The 13189-nt window shown below is 44.2% G+C and overlaps 1 protein-coding gene across 1 annotated transcript in view; it reads left to right on the forward strand.

The window, feature by feature from the left end:
- Positions 1–7690: 7690 nt before the first annotated feature.
- Positions 7691–13189, forward strand: part of PIK3R1 (phosphoinositide-3-kinase regulatory subunit 1) — a 51778-nt gene continuing 46279 nt past the window's right edge. Inside the window, exon 1 of the mRNA XM_088443938.1 lies at positions 7691–8229. Within this exon, the coding sequence (XP_088300064.1) occupies positions 7896–8229 (334 nt within the window). The 5' untranslated portion in view covers positions 7691–7895. The remainder of the gene's footprint in view (positions 8230–13189) is intronic.

Genomic DNA, 13189 nt, shown 5'->3' on the forward strand with positions numbered 1-13189 from the left:
TGGGGTGAATGGAGTTAACGTTGCTTAGAGCCTGAACAGCAATAATAAATAACCAGGAGGCAGGGCTTTAAATGCAGGCTACAATAACTAGGAGCATAATGCACTGAGACTCAGGTAGTAGAAATATTTCAGGACACAGAATGACAGGAATAGGACCAGCTAGGCACACCGAAGTATAAACTATTACTTGCAAGGACCTGTAGGACTTACTGCCTTATATTAGGATTATGAGCCAATCACTAGTCTGAGAGAGAGACCAGCACTCTAATGAGAAATTCTGCAGCAGCAGCACATAGCAGGCGTCCCAGCTGCTAGCCCTGGCCGGGAACAGCATTCTCCACAGCTGCCTGGCCTCCCGGTTGCCTAGCAACCACGGGATCAGGCACCAGTGCGGCCGGGGAGGTGCAGCATCCCACGACGGCCGGGACCCGCGAGGATAATGAGCCGCGATGGCAGTTTTTAATACTGAGTTAAAGGAGATACACCTAATCCTGAATGTGAGAGTGTTTTTGGATGCATATGGTTGATCATTGCAATATATATATATTATATTAGGATATATTATATAAGTATTGGGACTGAATTATTTTATTAATGGTAGTGGCTTGAGATTTAGGTGACGTGAATAGCCGTTACGTGGCTATTTAAGCATAGCAATGAAAGACTCCGATATTGGTGAATTTGTGAGGTGAGATATTAATGGCCTCATTGACAGATAGGCATATGTAAATTTTTGTGACAGTAAGTAAAAGCATTTCCATTCTGCGCATGCATATCAAAATGCAGCTATATCCATACTTGCAGCCCCTCACACCTGGAGAGGAATCAGGGCGAGCACCGTAACACTATGTTCATTGAAAATATGCCTTGGAGATGCAGCATAATAAGGCTTGCACTTATCGATAGATACGTTTTTAGGCATACCTTTTCCCGTGTTCTGAGCAGCGCTGACACCCGCCGCAGGACCACGGAGAGGTAAGTTTAAAATAATATGGGTGCAGGGTGTGTGGTGCTGGGCCCGTGTGCCTTGCACACACTGCACCCATTATAGATACGCCACTGACATTACTACAAAAATGTTCTAGCAACTTTGCGGGAAAGATTCTGAAGAAAGAGTTGTGGAAAAATGGTTTCATCCTCCATCAGGACAACGCGCCAGCCCACACAGCTCTCTCTGTGAAGCGGTTTTTGGCCAAGTAACAGAGTGCAGTGCTAGAACACCCTCCATGCTCGCCAGACCTAGCACCGTGTGACTTCTTTCCTTTCCCTAAAGTCAAACCTGTACTCAAGGGAACCCGTTTTGCATCAGTTACTGAGGTAAAAAAGAAAATGACGGAGCTGTTGAGACAGCTGATAATGAGCTACAGAACAGCTTTGTCCAATGGAAAATAAGAATGCAGCAGTGTGTGGATGCAGAAGGGGAGTACATAGAAGGGGAACAGAGTTAAAATGTATTTAATATAATTAAACATAAATTGTAGCATCGCTATTTAATAGCCACACCTCATATGGCTTCCTTGTGGCAGAAGATTAACGCTTAGTGGTTGGAGCACAACATGTGTCTAACTGTAAATGAATAAACATGAGACAAATTGTATAATAAACACAATTAGAAAATCAAAAATGAGAGGTTCCAACATAGGATATCATGCAAAAGGACAGTCAGATATTGGATCACTCATACTCACATATGCAGCTAGCAGGCTAGATTGATGGAGGCATGACACAAAATGAAGAGAGGTGACTGGGAACTTTGAAAATCTAGGAAGAAGTGAACTTTGCATGCTTTAGCATTAGGAGTTGGAGTAGTTGGATTAGGTGCGCTTGAGAGTACGAATCTAGACTGAGTCGAAAAATACATTTGCGAGCCTGGCCCAACATGCAAGTGATGGTGAGAAAACACAAATGGATGTCAATAACAATCTTGAGCGTTAACAACGTGGTGCTAGAACTTCTCCTGCCCTTCCGTTTAAGAGGCTAGTAGGTCTGACAATGGAACAAGATAAAGTCCAGCTTGTCCTATCACATGTAAGCAAGTTTTGAGTTAATGTTATTTTATGCCAAAGTAATTTGTTGATTCACTTGTTATAATTCTAATCAGAGCTACACAATTTTTTTTTTTTTTCATATATATATATATATATATATATATATATATATATATATAGCAATGTGTTTTGTATGATTATGTATAATGGGTATAAAAGGACTCACAATAATATTGGGCAGCACAGACAGTGTAATGTTTAGCATTGCTGCCTTACAGCACTGAGGTTGTGAGTTTGATTCCCACTATGGCCCTAACTGTGTAGAGTTTGTATATCCTCCCATTACTTGCGTGGGTTTCCTGCGAGTACTCCGGTTTCCTCCCACACCGAAAATATACTGGTAGGTTAATTGGCCTCCAACAAAAATTAACCCTAGTGTGTATGTGTGTAAGCATGTGGTAGGCAGTGGCGTCACAAGGGGGGGGTGCGGGCCACACCCGGGTGTCACCCGCCGAGGGGTGACACCAAGGTGCAGACTGACACTCCCCCACAGTGACAGGAGCCGGGTGCTGCATTAAGTGCAGCACCCAGCTACTGACACTGTGAGGGAGCCGGCACTGCAACACAAGCAGTCAGCACCCCCTGCACCAGCCCCCAGTAATATTAAGAACGGGACCACGACGGGGATCAGGCCGTGAGGCCACACCCTGTCCCATGAGGCCACGCCCCATCCTGTGAGGCCACTCTCCCTTTTCGGGGGCGCTCTGCTGATTTTGCCTTTAAAATTATTGCAGCTTTAAAATTATGGGAAAACTCACAGGGGCGTTCCCGCAGCGGCTGCAGCTCACAACCTATTGTATAAGCCCCTTCAAGTCAGAGTCCATGTTCCCTCATAGGTCCTGATGACAAGGGGTCTCATTCAGACCCGCTTGCGAGCGCAGGACGCTCGCAAGTGGGTCGATGGTACCCAAATGCGCATGCGCATGACGGAGGGAGCTCCGTCTTGCGCATGCGCGAGACCCGGCTAGCGACGGGGTAGCCGTCGCTCCGGGTCTCGCACCAAAGGGGGCGCGCTGTCGATGTTGATTGACAGCATGCCCCCTTTGGTGGGCGTGCCGGGGGCGTGGCTGCCAGACGGAGGTGTTCCCATGGGAACGCCTACCGTCTGGGTCCGGCCCCACTGACTAGTGATGTCAGTGGGAGTGATTTTGGCTCTGATAGAGCCAAAATCACTCCAGGGCTTGCGGCAGCGAGACCCTACCGCAGGGTCTCCGTCGCAAGCCCGATGGTCTCGATCAGGGGTCTTCAAACTTGGCCCTCCAGCTGCTGTGGAACTACACATCCCAGCATGCATTGCCACCTTTTTGATATAACAGCATGCTAAAACTATGTGCAGTGCATGCTGGGATGTGTAGTTCCACAGCATCTGGAGGGCCAAGTTTGAAGACCCCTGGTCTTGACCATCGCGACCATCATCATGGACGCTCACATAAGCTGTGGGTTGTAACCCACAGCTATGCGAGCGTCCATAAGGCCGCTCCAAGTTGAGGTAGGAGGGCCTTGATTCAGACCGAGCGCTCTGGTCAGAGCGTCCGGCTCTGAATCAGGCCCAAGGTTCGCAGGAGTTCCAGCAGCGGCCTATTACATAAGCCCCAAAGACTCATTTCTAACAATATAGCCCATACAAAAGAAAATATTAAAAACTGATAAATTGTTTTATAATTAAAACACCAACAACAGGTTTCAATACCTTGTAGTATCATCATCATTGCTAATGATGTCACACAGTATGGTGCCATGCTGGAACTGTGATGTTATTATTACTAGAAAGAGGACAAAACGAGAGCCCAAATTACATCTGTTTAGGAGGGCCACAATTGTGATGTCATCCCAACAATGCATACACTACTCAACCTGCCAATCTATGGCAGGTTTTGCAGGAAGATCAGGTGACCAACATTTGCTATTGTTAAATGATCGATATGGTGTCAGTGATAATTAACATACATTAGACTAGCCTATCTCAGGATCATGAAATCACAGGTTCAGCAAGACACCCTTGGGCTGGGTGTCTGCTGGCATATGAACAACGAACACAGCAACGGAATATGCTGCGCTATATAAGAAACTGTTAATAAATAAATAAATAAACACCAGTGACTTTGCATATTAAACATGAAGACATTTCACATGTGGTGGTTAGCGAGTCCTTGTACTTGTGTTCTGTGGTCAGTGTGCACTGAAAGCTAAAAAAAATGGTGCACGCATCTGCAAACATGAGTATGATAGTATTGGAATCAATGGATTCCATTGCCATCCCAGTTATGTACTGCATTTATTACACTGTGGAATAGTTTCCAAGCATAACAGTCAAAGGGTCTGGTTCTGATCTGCATGCTAGTCTATATGTGGCTGCATCTAGCAAATTCTTAGGAAACCGCACGTGTTGACTAAACGCATATTTGCGTTTTTCCGGGTGATTCTGGGTTGGCTTCCTTATGGGCCTGATTCAGAGATGTACAGTAACGCAATCGCAGCTGTGATTCCGCACGGTATAGAGCTGCGAAAATATGCTAATGCTTCCAAAGCTTACCCGAGCATAAGGACGCCCACTGCTACTTTCTCATATCTCAAAAGGTGTAGATAAGATGATTTGGGCGCTCCACTACAGATATAATGCAGCTCTTTGCACATCAAAAGATCTATTCCAAAAGATCATAAACATGTAAACAATATTTGAGTATAACGTGTATAATAGCGCTAATATCTATGTCATCTGACCTAAAATGGCAAAAAGACTAAAGGTGCATACACAGGTAACGATTTTTTGAACGATTTGTCGACAACGACGTCATTATAACAATGAACGATAATCACAAATGCGCACTCCCGTTTGTAGTTTGTAGTTATCGTTCATCGTCCATTTTAGACTTTCCAACATGACGATTTTCATTAAGGGAAGGAACATTGGGCCTGATTCAGAGACGGACGCTCTGAAAAGAGCGCTCGCTCTGAATCAGGGCGTTTTTTTTTAAGCGGCCTCCTGGCCGCTCGCATAGCTGTGGATCACCACCCACAGCTATTGCAAGCGGCCAGGATGATGGTCGCGATCATCGGGCTTGCGACGAGACCCTTGTAGTAGGGTCTTGTGGCCGCAAGCCCCAGAGAGCTTCTGGCTCTAATAGAGCCGGAAGCTCTCCCACTGATATCACTGGCGATGTCAGTGGGGCTGCCCGCAAACGGCAGGTGTTCGCATGGGAACGCCTCCGTTTGTGAAGCCACCCCCCGTCACGCCTACAAAATGTAGTGAGCCACCGAGCGAGTGCTTTTTGCGCTCGCTCCGGGGCTTGCGCACGCCTCACGTGCGCCCTGGGCCACCATCGACCTGCTTGCGAGCGCTATGCGCTTGCGACCAGGTCTGAATCAGGCCCATTATTCGTTCATCGTTCAAAAAATCATTCATTACACTTCAAAAAATCGTTAACTTTTTCAAGGGAAAGTCTGACAGAAAATCGTTGGTTACAAAATCATTACGTGTATGCACTTTTATACTTAGCTTAGAGTAAAGGTGCATACACACGTAACGATTTTTGGAACGATTTGTCGATAACGACGTCGTTATCGTTAAATCATTAAAAAAAATTGTTCAGTTTATGAGTTATAACGATGAACGATAATCACAAATGCACACTCCCTTTTGTAGTTTGTAGTTATCGTTCATCGTCCATTTCAAACTGTCCAACATGACGATTTTCATTAAGGGAAGGAACATTATTCGTTCATCGTTCAAAAAATCGTTCATTACACTTCAAAAACTCGTTCACTTTTTCAAGGGGAAATCTGACAAAAAATCATTGGTTACAAAATCGTTACGTGTGTATGCACCTTAAGATGATGGAATTCCTTTGCTTTTATTCAAACGGAAAACCTCAATGGTGATGGAATTTTATATTCAGAGGGGAGAGACTCCTATATTGGTTTCTTTTGGCGAAGATTTGTTACTATGAAATAGCCCTCTCCTGCCTAGGATAGTTTCTCCTATATCCAGAGGTTTAAAAGCGGAGGTGTCGTACCTCACTTACATTCATGAGTAATATTAAGAAGTCCATAAAGGTATCTTTAAAGCGGTAATGGTGCGTACCAATACTCACATCAGTCACATGGTGAATCTTGTAAATGTTTCTTTATGGCTTCCAGTTAAAAAGTTTCTACAAGCAAAAAACTTTAAAAGGTATATTTATCCAAAAGTAAACGTATCAAACAAAGAATTCAATATTAGGGTTGGTATTTCTCTCTGAGGAGGAGGGCTAACAAACCACAGAAGGAGCGGTGATCACATGCTATAAAAAAATATTCTGTAAAACAGAGAAAGTTAAAAAAAACGATCATACCTAAATTCTGTGCATGTGAGCAAAAAGGACACCCCAACCAGACAGCAACTCCTCTGATCCAACGCGTTTCGAGATGAGTCTCTTTTTCTAGGCAGGAGAGGGCTATTTCTTAATAGCAAATCTCCGCCCAAAGAAACCAATATAGGAGTCTCTCCCCTCTTTGAATATAAAATTCCATCACCATTGAGGTTTTCTGTTTGAATAAAAGCAAAGGAATTCCATCATCTTACTCTAAGCTAAGTACAAGTCTTTTTGCCATTTTAGGTCAGATGACATAGATATTAGCGCTACTTTCTCATATCTGTCCAATGTCGCACTCCTGTGTAAACATCGATAACATCGACGCATAACGGCCGGTCGCCAAGCATGTAAGGCAAGCCTGACCCAACACTGCAGCTCTCCTGACACGCAGAGAGCTTGCAGGCTGCGAATGCAATCGTAACAGCAAATTTATTTATGCCCATGAAACGGCGTTCATACGGTCAGACACACCTGTGTTTTTCTGACCACCTCCGTTACCACCCCCAAACTCTGATTACTTGTCCCTCACTTTGCGAATGGATCCCATGCGAATAAATAGCAAAACGATTGATCGTGACTTATACGCATGCGCACTACAATCACTCGATCTGCGTAAATATCGCCATGGCGGCTGTCTCTGAATCAGGCCCTATGCCCGCTTCTTTCAGTACGTGATGTGTCTCATTCTGTCGACCTGTTACAGATGGTCCTGTTACACCCTGCATGTAGTAGGTGTAAGTGCCGACACTAGTGACGACGGCCACAGCCGACAGAAAACAGTTGTGCGGCACAATGGGCACACCAGAAGACATGGGCATAGTCCGTTAACAGAATTATCTAGACGATTAAATAAAATTGTCATAACGATGTGTCGTTATCCACAATATCAATCAAAAAATCATCTAGCGTGTACACACCTTTACATTTATAAGGAACGCTCTCGCTGGTCTATACACCCACCACATCACAGTCTCATTAGCTTTATTTTTTATTTCTTTGCAGCTACTTTATTAGCAACAAAATGACACCCTGTGCACTTTGCAGGCTAACCAGAGACCGTGTGAAATGCATGACAACAGTAAGTCAGGCAGACAGCAGCATTGGCTGGCAGGCAGGGGCCAGGCTGCAGCAGCGAAGTCTTCCCTGACAAACTCACACGCACATGGCAACAAGCCTGTTGCCCATCTGAAAGATGGCCTCTGAACACCCCGCCCGCGGCGTGACGTGTCCCCAGCGCCATCCAATCGGAAGGTGGCTGTGGGATGCTGAGTGACAGCCGGGCTGGGAGCATGCGCAGTGCGTGCCCCTCCTCCCCCCGTCTCCCTGCGCTGCCGCTGTGTGAGTGAGGAAGGAAGGGAGAGACGGAGGGACAGGGAGAGACATGACAGCTAGCCCCGGCGCCTCCGACTCCAGGCAGTCCCCGGGAACAGTGTGAGCGCTTGCACCGCCCGCCACTGCACACACAGCATCGCCGCGGCCTGTCCCCTGCAGCAGGATGACCGCGGAGGGATACCAGTACCGGGCTCTCTTCCCCTACAAGAAGGAGCGGGAGGAGGACATTGACCTGCGGGTGGGCGACATCCTGACCGTCAGCCGTGGCACGCTGCTGGCCTTGGGCTGCGGGGAAGGCGGCGAGGTCCGGCCCGAGCAGATCGGCTGGCTCAACGGCATCAACGAGGGCACGGGCGAGAGGGGCGACTTCCCCGGAACCTACGTGGAATATATCGGGCGGAAGAAGATCAGCCCGCCGACCCCTAAGCCGCGGCCCCCGAGACCCCTGCCTGTGGCCCCTGGGGCTAGCCGCGGGGAGGCTGGGCCGGAATCGCAGGGTAAGTTGTTGCAGTCCTGTCAGGCTCTAACATATCAACCCTGCACCCCAACGGTACCCCCCCATACCCCCCAACGGCCAGGATGGGCCACCGGCATGCTGGGACTTGTAGTCACGCACCAGATGGAGATTCTGCTTTCTCCCTTATACACCCCATCCCATGGGTGTATTATCCATGTTGTGTGTGTGTGTGTGTATATATATATATATATATATATATATCAGTTTGCATATAGCTTGCTGCATCCATCCTGCTGTGCTGTGTTATACATGTTAGTATGGTTTATATATAGTATTGCTTTCCACTTGCAAGAACAGTTTGCATTGCACTTGCAAGAACAATAACACTGGTGGTACAGGTAGGGGGTTTGGCTGCTGTGCCCATTGTCACAGAAACACTATTTGGACCAAAAAATAGCAACAATGGTTACAATTCACATGGCTTCTTTGCCCAGTGCCAATCTCAGCAGGGCAGCTCTTATTACAGGGGAACTGAACTTGACTTGATGCTAATGGCTCTGACACATGACCTGTCGGTTTAGCCATTTGCAACTCTCCATTATAGCCACCCATATGCCCCCCCCCCCCTTTTTATTTATTTTCCCATTAACCCCCCCTGTAAATGGAAAATGTTAATATAGATGTATGACTCCAATTCTACGGGCTGCATGTTCTGTATTTTCTCCATACCCCTAGTCGCTACCTTAATGAATTAACTTTATTTTAATTAGGATTCAGTGTAAACTTTTGTCTGAGCTGTATTTACATAGGCATTGTTCTTAGACATTCTTGAGCCTAAGTCAACTGTGAAGCTGCGGAATGTGCTGGTTTTGCACAAAGAAGCCTAGTTCCTGTCATTAAGTATTGATTTTTCATCCGCTCCTGTTCTGCATGTAGCTCTGTAAGCTTTGTGTGGGAGACAATGGGAGATAACTGTGCGGAATCGGTATGTAATGCCGGCGGCTGCATGTCTTAATGTTTGGAAGGGTGCAAAAGTGCTGATGGTAACATACCTGTTCCTTATTGCATATTTGGCATGTTCTACCTAGATTGACGTTGCATTAACCTAGCTTGAAGGAACGGAATCAACTCACGTCCAAGCTAACTGGAATCATTGCATTTTGGGGCTGTGGATAGAGACACCATTTGCTATATGAGGAGGGATAACTTAATTTAGCTGGAGAAAATCTGTCTGCATTGTCAGACCAAAGGGGCGCATCTGAGGAAGAGGTTCTTATGCAACAGTCTGTACTTTACTAAGATTAGCATTGCAGTACTACGGTATGTTTACTAGGCTTTTACTTAGTGATGTTTGATTATAAATATTTGTTTGTCTTTATTTTCAAGTGTTCTGGCCATATTCTTACGCATAAATGTTAGATTTTTTTTTTTAGGATTTATTTCTAATGTAGGAATAGTTTTGTGTATGGTACAATGTATTTGGTGTTATAGCACTTTGCAACATATCTGCATGAAATCATTTATTAGTAAGGTATCAAATCAGTGTTTTGTTTTTAGTGTGTGTGTGTGTGTGTATATATATATATATATAATTTTTTTTTTTTGTGTGGGTTATTTAAATATTTAGTAGTTTATTTTTTTTTATTTTTTTATAATACTTTCAGAAGAAAATGACAGGGAACTTGTTTTTTGATGTAAAAGTGCCATCTACTGGTCTGACACAACATGCGAAAATCTTTAATATAACATTCAAGCTCCGTAATCTGTTTCAGTCCTCTAGCCTTTACAACAGTGAATCCTGTCAGTTGAACAAATATAAATACATATATTGCTCACACATCTACTATTAATGTTCTTGAAGGACTTGAAAAGCGCATAAAACAGGATCACTGGTTTCTTATGTGCTCATTCCCTCTATGGAATTCTAAAATAGTAATTATCTGTTAAAAATTCAAGACTTCAGCTTGGCCCATGTGTAGAACAGATTGTGTTGGTAATAGTCTTTATGCATTTTTTACCATTTTCCCAGTGTCCTTGTATACAAACCCTTGTAGAAATATTGTCAGTCTCTCCCTCCCTCCCCCGTAACATGGACCATCTATTGGTGTGCACTCTACATGTAGCCTGTTTCACAATACTTTAGTACAAACTTATTTAAAGCCTTCAAAGAGTTCGATATGGTTTTGCGTTCTGTGGAGATAGCATGTCCTATTTTTCTTTTCTCACCCTATTTATAATCTGTCGTCTACAGTTGTGCAAATCGTGGTATCAAAGATGTGATGAATAGCTGCAACTTCTTGTTTTCATATTAAAAAAAAATAAAATAACTTTTAAAACGAAATACTGTTTGTATGGTGAAGTCGTGAGTAAGCCTTGAAAGTAGTACTGCAAGTAAAAGTGTTTAAGCTTAACTTGTTTTAAAGAGGAATTCCACCTAAACTGCAATATACACCCCAACCTGAAGGGCCAGGGTTCCGTGGGCTTTGAAAAACGTATCCACAGCATCAGCTAGCTGAGGCCCCATTGCTCACAACATGAAGTTTGCATGTAAATTCCAGCATATGCTGCTTATGAATGCAACATTCCCATTTGTCCTGCTGAGTGACAAGTGTCTGCAGGGCTTTACATTGAAGTTCCATGCTCTAATCTTTGGGCCTCTGAACTGCTGGTGTCATGGGAACCCCTGCATTTTGGTAGTTGGGAGGATGAGGGTGTATTGTATGCATATAAATGTCTTTGCAAAATCCATGGTATACAGCAGGCAGTGCTTTGACAGCTGAGCTTGCGGAAAGCTCTCCTCATTACTGGTGGAACAATGTTCTCTATTGAAAGCAATGTTTAACTTTGGTGATGCATTTTGAATTTGGAAAGTTGCCTATTTTTTTTTTTTTCTCAGAAAGCTGTGGCCTTCATAAAATGCTCATTTGTCATGCCCCAAAATAGATTAGTTGCTCTACCAGGAGCACCACTATATGCTAGAGAAGCTTCCAATTATTTGTTCAGTGGGCGGAATTCAATTGTTTCCTGCCCCCATCGCGCCCGACGGAGCTAATCAATTGTTGCTCCTATCGGGCGCGATCAGCTATCAGCGCTCCATGTCAGCTCGCAGCCCCAGGGGGGCGAGAGCTGAAATGTGCGAAAAGTGACCTGTTTGGCGCCCAAACATCACTTTTCGCGGTCGCGCCCAGCACTTTGGTCGGGGGTAGCTGCTTTACTTGGTTTAACCCGACCACTTTGGGCGTGACTAGCGTGAAAAATGGCAGCAATTGAATAGCAGCCCGCGATCTCCCGTCACTTTAGACGGGAGATCCGGACCACGTAAACAATTGAATTCCGCCCAGAATGTCCATTTGGACAAGTCCTAATATGTTTTGCATCAGATCACAAATAATTTCCCCTGCAAGTTAATCTTGTCTTTTACCACATAACCTTCATAGCTTCCATGTCTTATCACATCCCCTCTCACAGTCCACACATAACCTCACATATTGTCTTTCTTTCACATACTCCTGACATTTTGCCGACATTCATGTGTGACTGGATCATGCAGCCCACCAAGAAACTCTGCATTCTGACCAGACCAAATTGCAATATATATAGCACCTATCCTTGTGTATCAATGCCTGTTTCCCTATAGATTGTAAGCTTGCAAGCAGGGCCCTCTTACCTCTATGTCTGTCTGTTATTACCCTGTTTTGTTCTATCAATGATTCCAATTGTAAAGCGCAACGGAATATGCTGCGCTATATAAGAAACTGTTAATAAATAAAATAAATAAATACTTGTTACTTGCAGTAAGACATGGATGGTATCTCTCCTCCTCAAACACTACTTACTTGCTGTGCTAAATCTCAGGATGAGCTCTTCACTGACGTTGAGGATAAGACCTAACAGGACAGGTGTTTAAATGCTTATAATCCATACAGATGTTAAATATTTTAATCAATGGATACTTGCGTATATATTACGTTTGTATTCATATGTTCCTCAGTGAATATCCCCTTTCACTTTGTAAGCAGATATTAAGTATTCACTTTATATCAAGTTCTCCCTTCACGAACTAGTCAAAACATGCATACCTCACCTGTATTTTACTTTACTTGATGGTGTTCTAACACTTCAGTGATCTGTCCATACAGACTGATCTCATACTTGGCAAACTGAAGTCTCATTGCAGAGATGTTTAGTTAGGCTAACAAAAAGGTGTACTGAAGAGCATGTGAGCTTTTATGTCAACAATAGCTGAAGAGCCTCTGATTGCATAATGCAGCCTTTGCTTCTGTGTTCAGTGAACTATAATTTCCAGCACACTGTCAGCTATTGATCTGTGTAAAATCTATCTATCCATCATCTATCATCTAATAAGTATTAAAATGTCACTTCTGTAGTCTCCACTGCTAGTTTGTTTTCAAAATCATTATTACATTTTATCATGAAAGGCTAGTGGCAAATTTCCTCATGAAAATGAGGAACTGATGATGTAAGGATGTGACTGTGAATGACTGTCCAACTGACAGTATAGTCGCAAATCCTGCAAATTAACTCGCCCTCAGCGTGGGGAGGATTATGGGGGTTTGGGTACTGACATGCACTGTGCTATGGAAAGACGATGAAGTCAACAATACAGCTGTTCACAACACATAGCGTTCTTCTAGAAGTGAGTGTTTTCAAACCTTGATGGTTGTTAATTGAATTAGGTTTTTAGGAGCGTATATGTAGCATCAAAGCAATTCATGTATGCTCCAATAGCAGCCCATCTGGATGAAGACTAAAGCATCCCACAAATACCCCAAGATATTCCATACTGTCTTGCTGTATGTAATTTACTGTAGGACTTATATTATGCAGTTAGGGCGGAATTCAATTGTATCGCCTCCCCTACAGGAGCTACTCAATTGTTGCTCCTGACGGGCGCGATCAGCTGCCGGTGCACCATTTCAGCTCGCAGCCCCAGGAGTGTGCGAGCTGATATGGGCAAAAAGTGACCCGTTTTTAATGCC

Source organism: Taudactylus pleione, unplaced genomic scaffold (assembly GCF_031769625.1).
Source record: "Taudactylus pleione unplaced genomic scaffold, aTauple2 ptg000336l, whole genome shotgun sequence".
Lineage (NCBI taxonomy): Eukaryota > Metazoa > Chordata > Amphibia > Anura > Myobatrachidae > Taudactylus > Taudactylus pleione.